The sequence below is a fragment of the Rhinoraja longicauda genome, chromosome 13 (genome assembly GCF_053455715.1).
Source record: "Rhinoraja longicauda isolate Sanriku21f chromosome 13, sRhiLon1.1, whole genome shotgun sequence".
Classification (NCBI taxonomy): domain Eukaryota; kingdom Metazoa; phylum Chordata; class Chondrichthyes; order Rajiformes; family Arhynchobatidae; genus Rhinoraja; species Rhinoraja longicauda.
In genome coordinates this window covers 22,140,629-22,163,567 of record NC_135965.1, presented here as the reverse complement: position 1 = coordinate 22,163,567, position 22,939 = coordinate 22,140,629, and the positions used below count along the sequence as shown (strand labels likewise).

The window sequence follows — 22,939 nt, the reverse complement described above, 5'->3', positions numbered from 1 at the left end:
CTGGCTATGTTTCTGACCGGAGTTTCTTGTCATCAATTCTCTGTGGCCAGGTTTAGTTGAATGAATGAATGAATGAATGAATAAGTTTATTGGTCAAGTATGTACACATACAAGGAATGTGCCTTGGTGCTCCGCTCGCAAGTAACAACACAAACATACAGTAAACAATTAAGAATAAAGCTTAAAACATTAAAACATTAAGAATACAACATTACAGTTTAAACATGCGAGTGAAATAAACCAGAGCAAAAAGACTTTCGGTTATTGAGTAGAGCTACTACTCACGGAAAAAAAGCTGTTTTTTATGTCTGGCTGTGGCTGCTTTGACAGTCCGGAGTCGCGTTCCAGAGGGAAGTGCTTCAAAGAGTTTGTGGCCAGGGTGAGAGGGGTCAGAGAAGATCTTGCCCGCTCGTTTCCTGGCCCTTGCAGTGTACAGTTCGTCAATGGGGGGAAGGTTGCAGCCAACAACCTTCTCAGCTGAGCAAACGATCCGTTGCAGCCTCCGGATGTCATGCTTGGTGGCTGAGCCAAACCAGACCATGATGGAGAAGGTGAGGACGGACTCAACGATGGCAGAATAGAATTGGGCCATCATTGCCTGTGGCAGATTGTGTTTCCTCAACTGCTGCAGGAAGTACATCCTCTGTTGGGCCTTTTTGGCTGTGGAGTCGATGGTGGCCCCCCATTTAAGCTCTTTGGGGATGATGGTTCCAAGGAACTTAAATGACCCCACAGATGTGACTGTGGTGTTGTTGATGGTGAGTGGGGGGAGGGGAGGGGGAGCGGGAGCTCTCCTAAAGTCTGCAATCAGTTCCACTGTCTTAAGAGGATTGTGCTGCAGGTTGTTGCACCAGGATGCCACCTGTGTCACTTCCTGTCTGTAGGCAGATTCCTTTATTGTTTAGTTTATTGTCACGTGTACCGACGAACAATTGCGTGCTATCCATTCAGCGGAAAGACTCCATGATTTTTGGATGTGTGCTTTGTATGCACCAGTAGTGCAGCGGGTGGTGCTGCTGCCTCTCTGTGCCAGAGACCCCGGTTCGACCTTGACCTCGGGTGCTGTCTGTCTGTGTGTGGTGTTTCCACGTTTTCCCTGTGACCGAGTGGGTTTCCTCCTACATCCCAAAGACGTGTGGGTTTATGGGTTACTTGGCTCTCTGTGAATTGCCCCCAGTGTGTAGGGAGTGGATGAGAAAGTGGGACAACATAGAACTGGTATAAACCGGTGATCGATGGATGGCACAGTGGCGCAACTGGTCGAGCCACTCCCTCACGGCGCCAGAGACCCAGGTTCGATCCCGACCTGGGATGCTGACTGTGTGGAGTTTGCGCGTTTTTCCTGGGACCGTGTGGGTTTTCTCCGGGTGCTCCTATTTCCTCAACGTGGGTTTTTTCATTTCTCACTTGACAACAGCTGGCAAGCTCAGGTAGAGGGTAGAGGAATCTGAAAACTGTGACCACTAGGTTCAAGAATAGCTTCATCCTAACATCAGAAAGGCTCTTGAACACTAAACAACACTAACCTCAACTATGAACTTCCATGGACTGTCTGTGGCTCCACTGACGATTTTGGGCTTTTTGCACTAGTATTGTGGTTAATAAATGATTGTTTTTTTTAAAGATTATCTATGTGCACTGCATTTACAGCTTATTAAGATGCAGCAAGAATTTCATTTGTAGAAACACAGAACTGCAGATGCTGGTTCATACCAAAGATAGACACAAGGTACTGGAGTAACTCAGCGGGTCAGGCAACGTCTCTGGAGTAAAAGGATGGGTGATGTTCAGTTCAGTATAGCTTAATGTGTACCGACGTACAGTGAAAAGCTTTTGTTGCATGCTAACCATCAGCAGAAAGACAATATATGATTACGATTGATTCATTAACAGTGAATAGATACATAATAAGGGAATACCTTTTAGTGCAAGGTAAAGCCAGCAAACTCAGAACAATGATAGTCCGAGGGCCACCAAAGAGGTAGGTAGTAATTCAGCACTGCTCTCTAGTTGTGGTAGGATGATTCAGTTGGTTGATAACAGCAGGGAAGAAACTGTTCCTGAATCTGGTAGTGCGCGTTTTCACACTTCTATACCTTTTGTCTGATGGGAGAGGGGAGAAGAGGGAACGGCCAAGGTGCGACTCGTCCTTGATTATGCTGCTGGCCTTGCCAAGGCAGCGTGAGGCATAAATGCGGTCCATAAAAAGGTGGTTAGTTTGTGTGATGGTCTGGGCTGCGTGCACAATTTGCTGCAATATCTTGTGGTCTTGGATGGAGCTGTGATGCAACCTGATAAAATGCTTTCTTGGCGCATCTGTAGAAGTTAGTGAGAGTTGTTGGGGACATGCCAAACCTCCTAAACCTTCTAAGGAGGTAGAGGCGTGGTGTGCTTTCTTGGTTGGTGCTTCAATATGGGTGGTCCAGGAGAAGTTGCTGATGATATTGACTCCGAGGAATGTGAAGTTTTCACCTATCTCTGCCTCGGTACCATCAATTAAAAACTGGGATACGTGTACCGCTTCACTTCCTGAAGCCCTTCACCACCTCCGTTGTCTTGCTGACGTTGAGAGAAAGATTGTAGTCTCAACACCAGGACACGATGTTCTCAATCTCCTTCCTGCACTCCATCTCATCATCATTTGATATCCAGCCCGCAATGGTGATGTCGTCTGCGAATTTGAAAATTGAATTAGATTTGTAGATGGCTGCACGGTCGTGGGTGTACAAGGAGTAAAGACGGGGGTGAGATCGCAAGCTGCAGAGCTCCTGTGTTGACGATTATCGTGGAGGATGATTTGTCCCTTATCCTCACTGATTGGGGATCTGTTGGTCAGGAAGTCAATGTTTCGGGTCGGGACCATTCTTCAGACTCTGAAGAAGGTCTTCAGGATGAAGAATGGTCCTGGCCTGAAACGTCACTCATCCTTTTCCTTCCGAGATGCTTTCCTGACTCGCTGGGTTACACCAGCACTTTGTGTCTATCTCAAGAATTTAATTGTTCAGTTGTCGGTACATATTGCAATGGCTTTGGACATTGAACAACATAGACCTAGTCCCTATGCTGATACTCAGACAATGGCTAAACCTTAGCCCCCCCTTTTGCCTGTTTAAAACCACCCTTCCCTCTGCGGAATGGGAATCACACACAGACAGAGCAATCAATGATAACAATGTGAGTTCATGAATCAGGGAGCTGCCTATCCAGCTGCAAATCATCACGCCCACATCACCCATAATTCAGTAGCTCAGATTTTATTTTGACATTTCCTCCAGTGATGAAACTTAGGAGATTTTTTATTTACTCTAAGTGTGCTGATTATCGAGTCATCGAGTCATACAGTGTGGAAACAGGCTCTTCAGCCCAACTTGCCCACACCGACCAACCTGTCTCTTCTACCTAATCTCACTTGCCAACCTTTAGCCCCTATCCCTGACCTATCCATGGACCTTTCTACTTGCTTCTTAAAAGTTGCAATAGTCCCTGACTCAACAACCTCCTGTGCACCGTTCTATGCACCCACCACCCTTTCATTAAAACAGTTACCCCTCAGATTCCTATGAAATCTCTTCTTCAATCTGAAGAAGGCTCTCGACCCGAAATGTCACCCATTCCTTCTCTCCAGAGATCCTGTCTGACCCGCTGAGTTACTCCAGCATTTTGAGCCTATAGGGAGAGGAAACAGGCCCTTCGGCCCATCGAGTCCATGCCGACCAGCGATCACCGGTACACTAGTTCTATACCTACGCACGAGCAACAATTTACAGAGGCCAATGAACCCACAAGCCCCCACATCTTTGGGATGATGGGAGGAAACCAGAATACTCAGAGTAAACCTATGTGGACACAGGGAGAATGTGCAAACTCCACACACAGACAGCACCCAGTCAATAAAATCCTCTATTGACTCTTGATCCAGAAGACTATCTGTTGGTTGGTAGATGGTCCTAAATGCAACCTATAAGATTTTGAAGAGAAGACACAAGGAACTGCAGATGCTGGAATCTTGAGCAAGACATAAAGTGCTAGAGGAATTCAGCAGGTCAGGCAGCATCTGGGGAGGAAGTGGACAGTTGATGTTTTTGGTCCCGACTTGATCTGCTGAATTACTCCAGTACTTAGTGTTTAGAGCTGATTTTGAAGCTCTCTTAAAGAGTTCACAAACACACACATGATCCCCCTGCCCTAAATGGCAGCCAGTGTTCACGGAAGGCCTCCAGAGTCCCCATGGACACCACGTGGTCCCTCTCCAGTTGCACGTCGGCAAGGACGTTAGCCCGGGAGAGCAGCAGGCAGTTGACTCGGGCAGAACCCTTCACTGCCTGTTGCCTGCACCCATGAATGGGAATCCTGGCCACGCCCAGGAGCAAACCCACAGGGAGACTCCCCCCTCCGACCAACCCTCTCCCCTCGGTACCAGATGACCAATGATCAGGCGCTTGTAGCGAAATGTAGTCGAAACTTAAGGAGCAATCCCTTAAGGTATTCCTCCTTTTGTAGGGGCTTGACAGGACTCTGGAACGAGGGAGCTTAGTGACCAAATAAAGGACTGCCCAAGGTAGATGGAGACGGGGTAGAATTGGTTCTGTCATGGTGGTGAATCTTTAGAGGCAGTCCTGAATGCATTCACATTTTTTAATGAGTGTTGTCATCAGGCCAATAGGGAACAAGCAGGAGAACGAAGTTGCAATTCCAGGTCAAGTAAGCCACTATCTTATTGAATAGTAAAGTAGATTGGCCAAAACATGCACCCAATGGAAGGTCGACACAAAATGCTAGAGTAACTCTGCGGGACAGGCAGTATCTCTGGAGAGAAGGATTGGGTGACGTTTTGGGTCGGGACCCTTCTTCAGACCTGCACCTAATCCTTGCTCCTTTCTTTTTTTCATCCCCTTTTCTCTTGCGGATTTGTACTGTTGATCTCAGACTTCCTTTTGCATGTTTGATCCACATCGGAGTCATAGCTTTAAGGGGAGACCTGGCAGACGTTTATCAAATTAGTAGAGGCATAGACAAGGTAGACAGAACCTTTATCCCAGGATGAAGATAAAAACAAATACCAGAGGTGATAACTTTAAGGTGAGAGGGGCAAAGGTTAAAGGAGATGTGCGGGACAAGATATTTACACAGGAGGTGATGGCCGCCCAGAACAAGCTGTCGGGGTGGTGGTGGAGGCAGATATCATACTGGTGTTTGTGTCTCCATTCTGGTCAATGTTGATATGGAGGAATGGACAAGCTGGGGAAGATAAGGGACAATTACTTGTCTCCTGCACTGCAAGCTCTCTGTGTGGTGATCAGAAGAAAGCTTTGAATGTGATACATCAACTCTCAGATGATCGCACCATTCCCCAGTACGTTCTTGAGTCCATCTGCTCCTGTGTGGTTGCCGTGATCCCAACTTTAATTGAAGTTGGGAGGAATGTAATTGCCTCAGAGACTGTTTGTGCCTTTGCCAAGAATAGGTGTGAAGTTTCATGACTTTTAGTTTAGTGTGATCCCCGCACACTAACACTATCCTACACGCACTAGGGACGATTTACAATTTTACCAAGCCAATTAGCTTACAAACCTGCACGTCTTTGGAGTGTGCAAGGAAACCGGAGCTACCAGACAAAACCCACGCAGGTCACGGGGAGAATGTACAAACTCTGTACAGATAGTATCCGTAGTCAGGATCAAAACCTGGTTTCTGGCACTGTAAAGCAGCAACTCTACTGTTGTGGACCTTGCCGCCCGTCGCAGTGTTCTAAGTACGAACTTCATTGTTCTGTTGTCTGTGCATATGCTAATTAAGCACACTTGACTCTTAATGCTTGACTATGGCAATATGTTTGCAATTCCCCATTTCCCCCCTTTTTTACTCTAAGTATAGTTGGGAGATACAGTGTGGAAACAGACCTTCTGCCCACCGAATCCACGTAGAACATCGATCACCCGTTCATACAAGTTCAATATTATCTCACTTTCGCATCCTACACGCTAGGGGCAATTCACAGAACCCAATTAACCTTCAAACCTGTACATCTTTGGGACGTGGGAGGAAACCAGAGAACCTGGAGAAAGCTCATGTGGGGCAAACTCTGTACAAACAGCACTCGTGGTCAGGATCGAACCAGGGTCTCTGGCGCTGTAAGGCAGCAATTCTACCACCGTGCCAATGTGTCAAATTGTGTTGACATTTCCCCTGGGTGGACATGTCAAAGAATCAAGAGCTTGTTTCAGTGCTGTACTGTTTAGTTTAGAGATACAGTGCGGAAACAGGCCCTTCGGCCCACCGAGTCCACACCGACCATTGATTCCTGTTCACACTCGTTCTATGTAATCCCACCTTCGCATCCTACACATTGGGTAATTTACTGAAGCCTACAAACCTGCACGCCTTTGGGATGTTGGAGGAAACTGGAAAAAAAACCCACATGGACACAGTTAGAAGGTGCAAAATCTGCACAGCTCCAGTGGTCAGGATCGATCCCGGGTCTCTGGAGCTGGTGCCTCTGTGTCACGCTGTGCTGACATTTCCCCACGGTGGAAATGTCAAAGACTAGAGGGCCTGTTCCTGTGCTGTGCAGTTTAGTTTAGTTTAGTTTAGAGATACAGCGTGGAAACAGGTACTTCGGCCCACCGAGTCTGTGCCAACCAGCGATCTGCCCATACACTGGCACTATCCTACACACTAGGGACAATTTACAATCTTTTCCAAAGCCAGTTAACCTACAAACCTGTGTGCCTTTGCAGAGTGGGATGAAACTGGAGCACTCAGGGAAAAAAAAAACGGGTGGTCACAGGGAGAACGTGCAAACTTTGTACAGACAGCACCCGTGGTCAGGATCGAACCCGGGTCTCTGGCGCTGTGAGGTAGCAACTCTACTGCTGCGGCACTGTGTTACATTGTGCCGACGTTTTCTCAGGGTGGAAATGTCAAAGACTCGAGGGCCTGATCCTGTGCTGTGCAGTTCCATGTGAAAGGTCACACATTTGTGAACCGAGGCACCAAATTTGGCTGTACTCTACTGGACGTTGGCCATGCCAACAGTGTTGATTTCTGCCTCGGTGTGTTGCTGGAGGTAAGCAGAAAGCATTTATCTTTGTTTTACTGAATCCACCTTCCCACATGCCACTCTCTCCACTTGCTTGAGTTCCAATAAAGCTCTCAGAATAGAGCATCCCTCTAAAGACCCGACACAATTCTCCAGTTATATAAAACAAAATGATTTTAGACAGGATTCACTCAGTCAAGGAACACATTGTATAATTCATTTAATAATTCAAATGCTTTCTAGCAGGTAGACGACTCTTAATGCACCACCATTTCAATATGGCTTGAGTGCTGTGATCCGTATCTGGGGTCAGGTACATGGCAGTCTGAAGTGCAAACATTAGTTCTCTGAATGTTTGGTAATTTATTTGGACAGCTAGCCCAGCATTTTATTCCAGGTTTTTCCAGACAGCTGTGATGGCCTTTGAACTGCCCCTCCAGATCCAGACTTCTAGTTTCCCTCTCCCCCAACTCTCAGCCTGAAGAAAGGTCTTGACCCGAAGTGTCACCTATCCCTTTTCTCCAGAAACGCTGCTTGACCTGCTGAGTTACTCCAGCACTCTGTGTCTATCTTCGGTGCCCCTCCAGATAGTTGGCTGTAGAAGCTTGGAGATACTATAACGACATTGAAAAGACATTTGGGCCGGTACATGGATAGGAAAGATTTAGAGGGATACGGGTCAACTATGGGTAGATGGGACTAGTGTAGATGGGGCATGTTGGTCGGCATGGACAAGTTGGGCCGAAGGGCCTCTTTCCATGCTGCACGATTCTATAACTCTATGACTCACACGTGGACCCTTGTGTAAGTCGGCTGTTAGGTACGTCAGAAACAGAAGTGCAACTGCGCATGTGTATATTTACTATCCGACGCAGAGACCAGGGGGGGAGTTCCGACACGGAGACCACGGGGGGAGCTCCAACATGGAGACCACGTGGACGTCAGTGGGCTTAGAAAATTGCTAACGTAAGTGCGAGTTTACGTTAGTCGCCTATTACGTAAGTAGGAGGGTGCCGATATTCACTCCTGGTGGAGGATAGGAAATATGCAGTTCATCATTAATGTGATCAGGGGGAATCTCGGGGTACAGTGATGTTTTGGTTGGAATCAAAGCGTTCAATCTTAGTTGTGGTCAGTATGCACTGAATCTTGGGGTACCCTGTGAAATGGTCAATACGTACTACATCTCTGAGTGCACTTGTGGCTGAATTCAGGGTACGTTGAATCTTGGGGTGCACTGCAGCTGTGTTTGTGGTGGACTGAATATTGGTTCTGTGATCAGTTTAGGGATACACTGATCAGTGTACACTGGAATTTGGGGTGCGCTGTTGCACTCAGTGTACACTGAATCTTGGGGTGCATTACGGCATTGTACATTATATCTTAGGGTACAATGTTGGTGCGATCAGTGTAAACTGAATCGGGGTAGACTGTTGCATGTTGGGGTGCCCTTACTACAGTCAGTGTATGCAATTTTGTGGGGTCCACTGTTGCTGTGATTAGTGTTGCTATGATCCTTGACTGCATTGCTGCGGGTGGATTTGAACACTTGGGTTCGTAGGTTCTGTGCTTAATGTGGCCTTAATATGAAGTGACATTGTTGCTGTATTCCATCTGCACTGAGCATTGGGGCGGGCGGCTTTAACCAGCGAGTTTGCGTCTCGGGGAGCAGTGTTGTGACCAATGTTTACTGAATTTGCGGGTACATCATTGCGACAGTTTACAAGATTTGGGAGTACTCTGAAATTGGTGATAATCTCCAAGATTGTAGTGGACTGAATATTGGGGCAGTTTATAGGTACTCTGGTCAGGGTACACTAAATTTGGGGTGCACTCTTGTGGTCATTGTACACTGAATTTTAGGGTACACTGTACACTCATTGATAATCTCTGAGAAAGTGACATTTACTCATTCATTCAATTGTCAAGCCCGCTGCCAAATGCAGTCTATTTTTCTTGCATTCTGTTTCAGCACGATACAATTTATTTGCAAAATTGGCTTGGATCCCATGGATGGTGTGAATCTGATTTCTGTGCTGGCTCCTATGCCAGGTTTGATTGCAAATCCAAAAGGACTTTTTGATTTGTTTTTTTCTTCTGCCGTAATTGGCTTAAAGTCTCAAAATGTGTGTTTTTCTGTCTCAGAAGACAGCAAGACTTTGGCAGAGGTTTGGTGCCTGTGCATCACAAAGCGAGGGGCATCTCAATGGAAAAGTCTTCTTGACAGTTGTGTGTTGTGGTTCCCCATCTGCTCCAGATCTGGGACAGTGCAGGCAGCAATTCTCATTCACAATATAGCTTTTTACTGTATTTTTAATCCATTAAAGTCATACAGCATGGAAACAGGACCTTCGGCCCAACTCGTCCTTGCTGACCAAAATGTCCCATCTAAGCTAATCCCATTTGCCTGCATTTGACCCATATCCAATTCAACCTTTGCTAACCATGTATCTGTCCAAATATCTTCTAAATGTTGTTATAGTACCAGCCTCAAATACTTCATTTGGCAGCTTGTTCCACATAGCCTCCACCAAAAGCTGCCCCTCAGATTCCTATTAAATCTTTCCCCTTTTGATTTAAACCTCTACCCTCTGGTTCTTGATTTCACAATTTACAGACACCGATTATCCTACAATCCCGCATGGGCACGTCTTTGGGATGTGGGAGGAAACTGAGGCACCTGGAGGAAACTTTATTCTTATCTATGGCCATTAGAGTTTTATACACATCTACCACTCATCCTCCTGTGCTCCAAGGAATGAAGCCCTTGCCTGCCCAACCTTTCACAATAGCTCAGGCCCTCATAAATCTTCTCTGCACTTTTGCCATGTTATTGACATCTTTCTTCTAGCAGCTGACTAAAACTGAACACAATACTCCAAGTGTGGCTTCACCAATGTCTTGTACAACTAACATGTCATTCCAACTTCTATACTCAATTCCCTGACTTACGAAGGTCAACATGCCAAAAGCTTTCTTCATCATCCTATCTACATGTGACACCACTTTCAGAGAACCATGTATCTGCACTCCTAGATCCCTCTGCTCTTCAACACTTCGCAGGGTCCTGCCATTCACTGTGAAGATCCTGCCCTGGCTTGACTTCCCAAAATGCAACACCTCATAACCGGTGAGGATTTGACGGGGATGGTTAATAGAGACCGGAAGAAATTGGAGAGAATTGTGGACATAGCCCAGACCATCACACAAACCAACCTCCCTTCCCATGATTCCATCTACACCTTGTGCTGTCTCGGCAAGGCCAGCAGCATAATCAAGGACCAGTCTCACCCTGGTCATCAACTCGAGAGCAGTCCTGACGTCCCATCTACCTAATTGGGGACCTTTGGACTATCTTTGATCGGACTTTACTGGACTTTATCTTGCACCAAACGTTATTCCCTTTATCTTGTATCTATACACTGTGGACAGCTAGATTATAATCATGTATAATCTTTCTGCTGACGGGATAGCATGCAACAAAAATGTCGAGGCATTGTGGCGCTGAAATGATTGCTTCCTGGACTTGCTGAATGAAAATGTATCACCATTTGTTATGCTTGATTCTGACAGCTATCTTCTTCATTTTCCTGCAAGGTTTAGCACATCATCTGTGTGCACAGTTAGTCACTGTCTGCTGAAAGACCAAGGGCTTAGTGTGAGTTAGCAGCACCGAGACAGACTTTTATCACTGGGCTTCCCTACGGTGTTAGGGTTGCATATTCCAGGAACAATTCCACATGTGCATCGCTGTGTGGCTCACTGTTTAAGACTTTCAATGGAAAAACAAGAATGCTGGAAACCCAAAATAAAAATAAACTCTCAGCAGGTCGGGCAGCATCTGCAGATGGAGAAACTGCTAAGGTTTCATGTTTCGGTTCTTTTTTCTGACTGTCTATCCTATCTGCCTCTCTTGTAATGTTATGTGATTCTATCAGCTCTCCCCTCAACCTCTGACACTCCAGAGAAAACAATCCAAGTTTGTCCAACTTCTCCTCATAAGTAATGTGCTTTTGAAACCTATTTTAGGTATTACTATGATCAAATAACATTCTTTTTGCCCCTAATATTAATACAAAGCAGTGGAGCACATTGGTCAGGTAGTATATAACTTACAAACCTGCACGTCTTTGAGATGTGGGAGGAAACCGAAGCACCTGCAGAAAACTCATGCGGTCACAGGGAGAACGTGCAAACTGCACACAGGCAGTGCCTGAGGTCAGGATCGAACCTGGGTCTCTGGCGATGTAAGCTCTGCCACTGAGTCACCTGCAATTTGTATCACTACAGCTCCGAACAATGACCACCTCCATCACACGTCTAAGCATCTACCCTTGTGCATCCACCTATCACTCACCAGGATTTCAGCCTTCCATCTCTTTCCCAGCTTTTTCTTCCCACCCCCCCCTCCCCACCCACCCCAACACCACTTCAATCAGTCTGAAGCAGTGACCCAACTATAGATGCTGCCTGACCCACTGAGTTCCACCAGCAGTTTGTGATCTGCGCAAGATTCTAGCATCTGCAGTTTCTTGTGTCTCCATCTACCTTTGACGGTACAATGATGTTACCATTATTGAGCTCCTACCAACATCTTCATGATCACAATTGACCATATACTCAACTGGACTGGTTACATGCTATGTCTCCAAGAGCAGCTCAAAGGTTCGAGTGATACAGCGGCAAACAGGCTCTTTGGTCCAACTTGTTCATGTCAACCAGATTTTAGAGCTGCTTTGGAAATTGACAAGAAGAAAAAAAAACTGTCTTGGGGGAAAAAATACTCCTGGAAAAAAAATCTTTTTCATGTAACCTCCCTGCAGTAATCAGACATCATTGTGTCTTAAAAACAAAGTCCGTCAGTTTCACTGCGGGTGACCATTGAAATAGGCAAACAATCACTTCTGTTGACACTTGTGCAACGATACTCTATTACACAATGCAACATAAAGTCTTTATAATTTTTGACTTGCAATACTGAAAATAAACTTTTAGGTTTTAAGCAGAATTTTATGTTTGAAAATTCTTCAGAAAAATAAACTCTGTTCCACTTTATTTCTGTTTCGCTCTCCACAGATACTGCCTGACCTGCTGAGTGTTTCCAACATATTTTTGGTTATTGCCTCAGGTTTTAAGCATCTGGGTTTAACATTTTTTTTTTCTTTATCCATGTACGTCTTTTAAAAAATGTAAAATGTGATGTGTCCTGATGCTTCATCTCTCTTTCTCTTTATTGCAAACTGATGGGCTGTAATGACGAGCAGTTTGTACAGGTGAGTAGACTGTCTTTGTCCTGCACAGTGAATGGCGTGGTTTTTGGGGTATATATGACCAGGGGGCGGTGGGGTTAGGGTGAGTGCGACGTGCAAATTTAACCAATTCCTCTGGATCATGGCCCTTACAAGATGAGTTTAATTGCTGCCAGCTTTATACCTTATTGCTGGCGTTTACTAGCATTAGGGAGGAAGGAGGGGCAGAACAAGGAGCCTACCATCTTTCACAGAACCCATCCCCCCCCCCCCCCCCCAATGGTCACCCTACTCCTTTCCCTTCCACTGTACGCTCATATCTCATCTCCAGAGCCCCCCATTTCCCAGTTATCTCCCCCCCTTTTTTCCCCTTCCCCATGACCCCTTCCTCCCATGTCCCCCACCCTCAGGCTTTACCTTTCACTCCTCATCTCAGGAGGAGATGAGACAGCCTATAGGGATGAAATCCAAAGGCTGGCAGCATGGTGTTCAGTGAACAATCTGGTCCTGAACTCCTCCAAAACAAAGGAACTTATAATTGACTTTAGAAAAACCAGTGTAGAATACGACCCACTCTACATCAATGGGGTCTGTGTGGAAAGGGTACCCGCTTTCAGGTTCCTGGGTACGCACATCGCAGAGGATCTTACCTGGTCTACCAACACCATCACCACAGTAAAGAAGGCACAGCAGAGACTCCACTTCCTGAGGATCCTCAGGAAAACCAACCTGCAGGAGAAGCTCATGTTGTCCTTCTATCGCTGCTCCATCGAGAGTGTGCTGGCATACTGTATAACCACATGGTATGCCAGCTGCTCAGAAAAGGACAGGAAGGCCCTTCAGAGGGTCATCACGACGGCCCAGAAGATCATCGGCTGCTCACTGCCCTCCCTGGAGCACCTGTTCAGCCTACGCTGCCTCAGTAGAGCAGGCAAAATAATAAAAGATCCATCCCACCCCGGCCACCGTCTGTTTGTTCATCTGCCCTCTGGTCGACGTTTCAGGTCGATCAAATCCCGAACAAACAGACTTAAGAACAGTTTTTACCCCAGGGCCATACGAGAACTGAACACTACCTTTGCACTAGGCAACACCGTTAAAAAATCTTGTACTTAATATAATTGTATTTATGTATTTATTTGTTTTTGCATTTATTGCATATATGTTTGTACGCACCGTCAGGATTGGCTATTTTTTAATTTCGTTGTACTCGTTGCAATGACAATAAATGAATATTATTATTATTATTATATCTGACACCCCTTTGTGTCCTTTTTGCCTCTGTCCTTCGTCATCTACTCCACCCATCTGCCTACCATTGCCCCCCCCCCCTCACTGACCCACCTATCGCCTGAAATGTTGTCTGTCCATCCCCTCCACGGATATTTCTCCTGCACTTTGCTTTTTACTCAAGATTCCAGCATCTGTCCTTGTGTCATTCGAAACAAGTCGGCTACTCCACATCTAAGCTAGTCCCATTTGCCTGTGTTGACCCATAACTCCCTAAACCTTTCCTATCCATGTACAGGTCCACCACCGATTATCAAGCAACTGGTGGTCCGGCACCTCCTTTAATCCGGACAAAATTATGTTTTCTCTCTTGCTTTCTCTACCCTTCCACGCACTGCTAGACTTGCTTTGGCCTACTTCATGTGTCTGATCCAATGTCAAGCTTACACCCATTGAGTTATAGCATGGAAACAATCCCTCGGCCCACTTTGTCCATGCCAACTGAGTTGGCAGTTTGGACTAGTGCGTTGTCCTTTCAATTAGCTGATATCATCAGTTCGTATCCGTAGAAACCCTTCCTGTTTCCATGCTGTACCTCTGTACGAGGGTCTGAATTGCGTTTCAGTTGGTGCGGTCCTTCCGGGTTCATTGCTCTCTCTGTTTCTCCCTTCCCGCAGACCCCGAGCTAAAAGGTATCGTGACGAGGTTGTTCTGCCAACAGGGCTTCTATCTACAAATGCAGCCGGATGGAAGCGTCAATGGTACAAAGGATGAAAACAGTAATTACAGTAAGTCACTTGCACCCTCCACTCTCTCGCCAGACCATGTGCCCATTCTGACCAGCACAGTGGCACCGTGGTAGAGTTGCTGCCTCGCAGTGCCAGAGACCCGGGTTTGATCATGACTGCAGGTGCTGTCCATATGGAGTTTGTACGTTCTCCCGGTAACCAGGTGGGTTTTCTCCGGGTGCTCCGGTTTCTTCCCACATTCTGAGGGTTTTTCACACTGAGGGTGGTGAATACCTTCAATGCGCTGCCATGGATAGTGGTGGAGGCAAATACGATAGTGGCATTTATCAGACTTGTGGATAGGCACAAGGATATGATGGGAATGGAGGGATATGGATTATGTGCAGGCAGATAAGAGTTGGTCTTGACATCATGTTCGGCACAGACATTGTGGGCCAAAGAACCAGTTTCTGTGCTGTACTATTCTATGTTCTGTGCTTGGTAGGAAGGGGGAGTTGGCCAGGGAAAAGGGAAAGGGGGTTGGGATGGTGGGCAGGAAGGGGGCTTTGCCAATGGGAAGAAGCAGGGACTAGGCTGGATTTGAAGAGGGTTCGACTGGTTGGACAGACTTTGCTCATGGGTCGGGAGGGGGCTTGTCTGGTGGGCAGGAGCAGTGATGGATGGGGAAGGTGCAGGACAATTTGTTGGGTAATTGGGAGGGGAAGGGTTGCCCTCTTTGGTACAAGGTGGAAGGGGACTTTGATAGAGTCATACAGCATGGAAACAGGCCCTTCGACCAACGCCCTATCTATACTAGTCCCACCTGCTTGCATTTGGCCCATATCCTTGTAAACCTACCCTATACATGTACCTGTCTAAATGTTTCTTTAAGGTTGCGATAGTACCTGCCTCAACTACCTCCTCTGGCAGCTCAATCCATAAACCTACCACCCTTTGTGCAAAATAGGTTACCCCTCAGTTTCCTATTAATTTCCCCTCCACTCACCATAAACCTCTGTCCTCTGGTTTTCGATTCCCCTACTCCGGGCAAGAGACTCTGTGTTTACCTGATCTATTCCTTTCATGATTTTGTACACCTCTATAAGATCACCCCTCAACCTCCTGGACACGAGCTTCTGCTTGATGGTTGAGGGAGGTTTACATTGAGAGGGGGCTACAATGCTTAGCTGCGTTAAATCAGCAGCCTCGTTTCTTGCATCACCAGTGTGTCTTCACTTCCAGAGTGGTTAGTTTGGCCGTAAAGCCTTTGGGATGTCCTGAGGCAGAGAGAGACACCATGAATCGGCTATAAATAGTTGGTTCTTCTCTTCCATTCTCTCCGCAGCGACTCATTAATCAGCTCCAACGCTTGGATTCCTTCCATTGACCTGACACCTTTCCAGTCTGTTTCACATCTGACTGGGAATACTTAAATTTTCACAACTGTGTAAATTATTAAACCTATTGCCATCAGTGAGAGTTTATCTAGCCAGTGGCAGAATTAAACTTGTTTGCGACAAATAGTGTTTGGCCAGTCTGCAGTTGTTATAACTTCACCCTTGAAATGCCTGCCTCGCACTAAAGACACACTGGGTGGCAAGGTGGCACAGCTGGTAGAGCGGCTGCCTCCCAGCACCAGAGACCTGGGTTCAATCCTGACCCCGGGTACTGTCTGTACAGAGTTTGCATGTCCTCCCTGTGACCGTGTGGGTCTTGGTGGGCCGAAGGGCCTATTTCCACACTGTATCTCTAAGGTCCAAAGTAAAGTAATTGATTCAAGTCTGCATGGGTGAGAATGGATCTGTGGTGCCTGACCCACTGAGTTACTCCAGCTTTATGTGTCTATCTTCGGTATAACCCAGCATCTGTAGTTCCTTCCTACTCAGTGGGTTTAGGGTGTTTCACAGATGACGCCATCCTTATTTCTGGATCTGATCCATTGCCACTATTTGAGGGGAGATTTGTTCCTGGCGATGACACATGCCAACGGAAGAAGTCTGTCTGTGTGTGAACGGCTGTTCACCCGAATCCTGTGCCAATACGTTTTAATTTACCAGCTGAACACATCGGTTGTGACAAAACATTCCTTTCCCCCTTGGCCACTGTATATTGCCCCCAGTGTCATACAGCATAGAAACAGGCCATTCAGCCCGCCAAGTCTACACTGACCCACAACCACCCATTTACATTAATTCCACGCTACTAACTAATCTCCCGACATACTCGTCAATTCTCCACGGATGGCTCTATTGTTCATTGTCATAACGCACAAACCAGGCCCTTCGGCCCAACCTTTCCATGCCGACCAAGATGGCTCGTCTACGCTCGTCCCACCTAACAGCATTTTGCCCATGTCACACAAAATCTTTCATAGCCACGTTCCTTTCCGTGTGTGTCTTTTAAATGTTGGTATATTATCTGCCTCAACTACTTCCTCTTGTTCCATATACCCACCACACTTTGTGTGGAAAAGGTTGCCCTTCAGTTTCTTACTAAATCTTTCCTCTCTCACCTTTAAACCTATCTTTTCTGGTTCTTGATTCCCCTACTTTGGGAAAAAGAGTCTGTGCATCTACCCTATCTATTCCCCACATGATTTTACACACCGCTATAAAATTGCCCCTCAGCCCCCTGCGCTCCAAGGAATATATGCCGACACAACCTGTCCCTATATATCTAATCAGTTACACACTGGTGGCTTGTTTATATGTAGTATGCTTTTTATTTTGTGTTGGTGGTGGTGATCGTGCGATTTAGAAATGGACTGCTCATAGGGGTAGCAAGTATTACACAGGGAAAAACATGATTTGCTGAGGGATACTCTGAGGAAACTCTTGCCCAGAGTAGGGGAACCAAGAACCAGAGGACATAGGTTTAAGGTGAGGGGGGAAAAGATTTACTAGGAAGCTGAGGGGTAACCTTTCACGCAGAGGGTGGTGGGTATATGAAACGAGCTGCCAGAGGAGGTAGTTGAAGCAGGTACTATCGCAAGTTTAAGAAACATTTGGACAGGTACATGGCTAGGACATATTTAGAGGGATATATGGGCCAAATGCAGGTAGGTGGAACTATTGTAGACGGGGCATGTTAGGCGGCATGGGCATGTTGGGCTAAAGGACCTGTTTCCACGCTGTATGACTCTATCTGGGGCAAACGCGGGCAAATGGGACTAGCTTAGATGGGGGATCTTGGTTGGCATGAACGAGTTGGGCTGAAGAGCCTATTTCCATGGTGTATGGGTCTATTTCCCATGACTCTTGCATACATCTGCAGGTGCACCATACGAATCATACTGTCAGGTTTGGTTTGGTAACAGCTCTACCCAAGATTTCAAGAAATTGCAGAGCTGTGGATGTAACCCAGTCCATCACACAGACCAGTGCTGACTTCATCTACACTTTAAACTGCCTTGGAAAAACAGCCAACATAATCAGACTCAGCCATCTCAGCCATTCCTTCTTCTCCCTGTTCCTGTCCAGCAGAAGGTACAGAAGCTTGAAAGCGTGCATCACTAGACTCAAGAACAGCTTCTTCCCCTCTATTTTCAGGCTTCTGAAAGCTCCTTCCATAAGCTAAGGTACTGTCTGATTGGCCTCTACCCCATTGCGGACATTGGACTTTGTCTCTGGAACTGATGCGCTATAATGCTGAGAACTATATTCTGCACTCTGTGTCTTTCCCTTCACCTACCCATTGTACTTGGGTTTGACTGGATTGTATTTATGCATAGTATTATCTGATCTGATTATATAGCATACAAAACCAAGCCTTACACTGTACTTCAGTACATGCAACACTAATAAACCCAAACCTATGACTCTCGTAACTCAGCGGGTCAGGCAGCATCTCTGGAGAAGATGGTTAAGTGATGTATTGGGTCAAGGCTCTTCATCAGAATGATGGACACAATAACATTGATGTGGATTGTGTGGAAAGGATCCTGACCAGAAACGTTTGAGGTGGCACAGCTGTAGAGCTGCTGCCTTACAGCACCAGAGACCCGGGCTCCAACCTGACCTTGGGTGCTGTCTGTATGTAGTTTTCGCATTCTCCCTGTGATCACGTGGGTTTCTTCCAGGAGTTCCGGTTTCCTCCCACATTCCAAAGATGTGCAGGTTTGTAGATTAATTGGCTCCTGTAAAATCGTAAATTGTCCTTAGTGTGTCGGACAGTGCTAGTGTACAGGGTGATTGTTGGTTGGTATCGTCTCGATGGGCCGAAGTAACTGTTTCCATGCTGTATCTCCAAAGTCAGCTGTCCTTGTTCTCCAAAGACGCTGCCTGACCTTCTGAGTTACTCCAGCACCTGTGACCTTTTGTGTAAACTGGCATCTGCAGTTCCTTGTTTCTACCAATGACTCTCCCTCAGACCTGGATGTGTGCTTGGAAATGTCAATGCAGGGGGAGCTGTGATTGCCAGCAAGTTGCTGGCGTTTTTATATCTGTAAGGAACAGAGATTTCCCTGAGTTCAGGACAACAGCAGCAGCGGCACTTTCTTGGAATCCTTCCCGCGGGAGACTGCGATATGCTTTCACGTCGCCAGTGATGAAGAGGAGTTTTAGCTGGAGTTCAGGCAGCAACACCCACGCATCTTTCACAGAACAACTGTGCTGCTGTCACTCTGCTGTGCCTGGAGTGTTTGCTCCAGAAACTGCAGCTGAAAACTGGAGCTGCAGAAAGATAGAAGCTTACAGTGGAGCAGGAGAGAAATCCCTGTGCCCTGGTTAGTTTAGTTTAGAGATGCAGCACTGAAAACGGCCCTTCGGCCCACCGGGTCCACGATCCCCATACACTTGCACTATCCTACACACTAGGGACAATTTACAATTCTTACTGAAGCCAATTAACCTACAAACTTGTATGTCTTTGGAGTGTGGGAGGAAGCCAGAGCACCCGGAGAAGACCCACAGTCACAGGGCGAACGTACAAACTCCGTACAGACAGCGCCATCGTCAGGATTGAACCCATGTCTCTGGTGTTGTGAGCCAGCCATTCTGCCCATGAATATTTGTCGCTTACATTCAACAATTTTGTAACCTTCAGAGTATCAGAATAGTGAGCTGCTGTTTTCAGGAAAGCCAGCTGTGGTGTAAATAACTCGGACGGAAACCTTTGTTTCATTGCCTGTGAGTGTTCGAAAGTCACATCGAGACAGTTTAATTGTCTTTGCACCAGGAGTGGAAGAAAGAAATTCTTGTGCAGCTTTCCAGGCACAATGAGCATGTTGCCAGGACTCGAGGGCCTGAGCTATAGGAGAGGCTGTGCAGGCTAGGACTTCATTTCTTGGAGTGCAGGAGGCTGAGGGGTAATCAACCAGGGGTAAAATCATGAGGGGAATAGATTGGGTAGATGCACAGAATCATTTGCCCAGAGTAGGGGAATCAAGGTGGGGCAAGATTTAATTCAAACCTTTTTGAGGGACAACCTTTTTCACACAGAGGATGGTGTGTATGGTGGGCAAAGGTCAGTACCTGTAACCCTCTTGACTGCATTGCAAAAATCCATCTACCTGGACCTTTAACATCGTCACTGGCACAGAATTAAGCCATGGTGTAAATCAACTGTGACCTAATCGAACGATGGCGCATATTTATATTTACAGCCAGGACTTAATTCCTTGGTATGCAGGAGGCTGAGGGGTGATCTTATAGGTGTACATAAAATCATGAGGGGAATTGATAGGGTGAATGCACAGAGTCTTTCACTCATGGAAGGGGAATCTGAGCCAGAGGACATAAGTTTAAGGTGAGAGGGGAAGGATTTAGTAGGAACATGAGGGGCAACTTTTCCACTCACAGGGTTGTGGGTATATGGAACAAAATGCCAGAGGAGGTAGTTGAGGCAAGTACTATATCAGCATTTAAAAGCCACTTGGACTGGTACATGGATAGGAAAGGTTGAGAGGGAAGACAAAATGCTGGAGTGACTCACTGGGTCAAGCAACATCTCTGGAGAACATGGATAGGTAGATGAGGTTTCTAAGTTTCATAAGTCAGAGGAGCAGAAATCGGCCATTCAGTCCATCGTCTACTCCGCCATTCAACCATGGCTGATCTATCTTTCCCTCTCAACCCCATTCTCTTGTCTTCTCCCCATGGCTGCTGAGACTCTTAATCAAGAACCTGTCAATCTCCGTTTTTAAAATACCCAATGACGGTCTCGACAGCTGTCACAGATTCACCACTGGAGGGGTATGGGCCAAACGCAGGCAAATGGGACCAGCTTAGATGGGGCATCTTGGTCAGCATGAGCGAGTTGGGCCGAAGGTCCTATTTTCATGCTGTGCGACTGTCTATGACTATATTTGAGGGGTTGATTGGCCATCTCCTGCATCTTGGACTGTGGTCTTTGCCTAGCTCCCTTACCAATGAGCATTTGGCTGCTCTAAGATCCAGTTAGTTATCAGTGCCAACAATTCCCATCTCATTGGGAATTGGTGGCACTGATAAATTGGCACTGGCAAATTCATGCAGCATTCCAAACCCTGCTAATGAGTTAATTTGCAATTTAGCCCAGTGGTGATGCTTCTGATTGTGATGGGCGAGGAGAGAGTGGAGGCAATAATTCGCTTTGTGTAAAAGTGGATGGCTTATAATTAGATTAACCCACCGAGTGGCACTGGGCTCTCGTCATTAATCAGGGATGCAATTAAAGAGCTGGGAGGCGGTTCTGTCGCTCGGCTATCTGTGAGTCTGGCCGGCAATGATAAGCTTGTGCTGTGACAGCACAGATTTAGTGCTGCTCATCTTCCTGAACACGCAGTGCAGGCTTGGTTTCAGTGTGTGGGGAACGGAACAACATTTTGCCTGCAACAGCCCAAAAAGGTGAGAGGGTAAAGATTTAATATATACCTGAGGGGCAATGTTTAGGCATCCCGCAAGTGCGGCAGAGTCGCGCAACAGGTAGAGTTGCTGCCTTACAGCGCCAGAGGTCCGGGTTCGATCCTGACTATGGGTATGTCTGTACGGACTTTGTATGTTCTCCTTGTGACCGCATGGGTTTTCCCCGGGTGCTCTGGTTTCTTCCCACACTCCAAAGACGTGCAGGATTTATAGGTTAAATGGCTTCTGTAAATTGTCCCTTGTGTGTAGGATAGTATTAGTGTATGGGGTGATTGCTGATTGGCGCAGAGTTGGTGGGCCGATGGGCCTGTTTCCGTGCTATATCTCTAAAGTCTAAAGGACAGAGAAGGACAGTCTAAATGTAGATTTGCTACCTTCTGAATAAAGACATAGATTAGATTAGTTTAGAGATACAACAGGCCCTTTGGCCCACCGAGTTCACACCAACCATTGGTCACCTGTTCACACTAGTTCTATGTTATGCTACTTTCTCATCCACTCCCTGCACATTAGGAGCAATTTGCAGCGGTCAATTAACCTACAAAACCGCACGCCTTTGGTAATGTGGGAGGAAGCTGGAGCATTTGGAGGAAACCCAAGGGGTCACAGGGAAAACTTGCAAACTCTTTCACTCAGAAGGTGGTGGCTGTATGGAATGAGCTGCCAGAGGAGGTTATTGAGGCAGTTATTATGACAACATTTAAAAGACATTTGAATAGGTACATGGTTAGGAAAGGTTTAGAGGGATATGGGCCAAACGCGGGTAAATGGAACTAGCTTAGATGGAGTATCTTGGTTGGCATGGTTGAGTTGGGCTGTAATGCCTGTTTCTGTGCTGTATATGACTATAAATCTCAGAGGATGTTCTTGAGTCTGGCGGTTCCTGCTTGGTTGCTGTGACCCCAACTTTAGGCAGAGTGGGGATAAGCTTGATTGCCTGGGAGACTGTTCTTCCACGCTATTAAGGAGAACGCTCTTAAATGTTCTTCAGAGAGATTAGCCAAGCAGAGGTGTAACAATTCTGACTAGGTTCTAAGTACGAATTTCATTGTTCTGTTGCCGGGCCAAATGACAATTAAACACTCTTCACTTGACTCTTGACTACAGCAACATGTTTGCAGTGAATTGTTTTCCCTTTTCCCAGAGTGGAAATGTCAAATTCTTGTGGGCATAGCTTTAAGGTGAGAGGGGCAAAGTTTAAATGAGATGTGCAGGCAAGTTTTTTTACACAGAGGGTGGGGGCCTGGAACATGTTGCCAGGGGTGGTGGACAGTGGCCTTTAAGAGATTTACTTTACTTTGGAGAGACAGCGCAGAAACAGGCCCTTCGGTCACCGAGACCCGCCAACCAGCGATTACCCCGTACACCAACACTATCTGACACACTAGGGACAATTTACAATTTTACAAAAGCCAATTAACCTACAAACCAGTACGTCTTTTGAGTGTGGGAGGAAACCGGAGCACCCGGAGAAAACCCACGCAGGGAGAACGTGCAAACACCGTAGCGACAGCACCCGTTGTCAGGATTGAACCCGGGTCTCTGGTGCTGTGAGGCAGCAACTCCACCACTGCGCCACTATGCTGCCCTGTTGATAGCAGGGGTGTTGGGGATGCCACTATGAGTAAGTATCAGGAATAGGTGATTACCACACTGATGAATGGCTCTGTCCTCTTCCAGCTCTGTTCAACCTGATCCCTGTGGGACTGCGGGTGGTGGCGATACAAGGCGTGAAGTCTGGCCTCTACATGGCCATGAACGGCGAAGGACTTCTCTACAACTCGGTGAGTGCATCCTCCTCCAATACAATACAATACATATACAATATATCTTTATTGTCATTGTACAGGG

At 46.6% G+C, this 22,939-nt stretch overlaps 1 protein-coding gene across 2 annotated transcripts in view; it reads left to right on the top strand.

The window, feature by feature from the left end:
• Nucleotides 1-22,939, top strand: part of LOC144599535 (fibroblast growth factor 12-like) — a 79,150-nt gene that overhangs the window by 5,659 nt on the left and 50,552 nt on the right. The window contains exons 2-4 of one of the 2 annotated variants that reach the window (XM_078410544.1): nucleotides 12,304-12,312; nucleotides 14,196-14,306; nucleotides 22,769-22,872. In XM_078410544.1, coding sequence (XP_078266670.1) covers nucleotides 12,304-12,312; nucleotides 14,196-14,306; nucleotides 22,769-22,872 — 224 coding nt within the window. Of the gene's footprint in view, nucleotides 1-12,303; nucleotides 12,313-14,195; nucleotides 14,307-22,768; nucleotides 22,873-22,939 lie in introns of those variants that run through there. The other variant, XR_013548014.1, reaches the window with a different exon arrangement.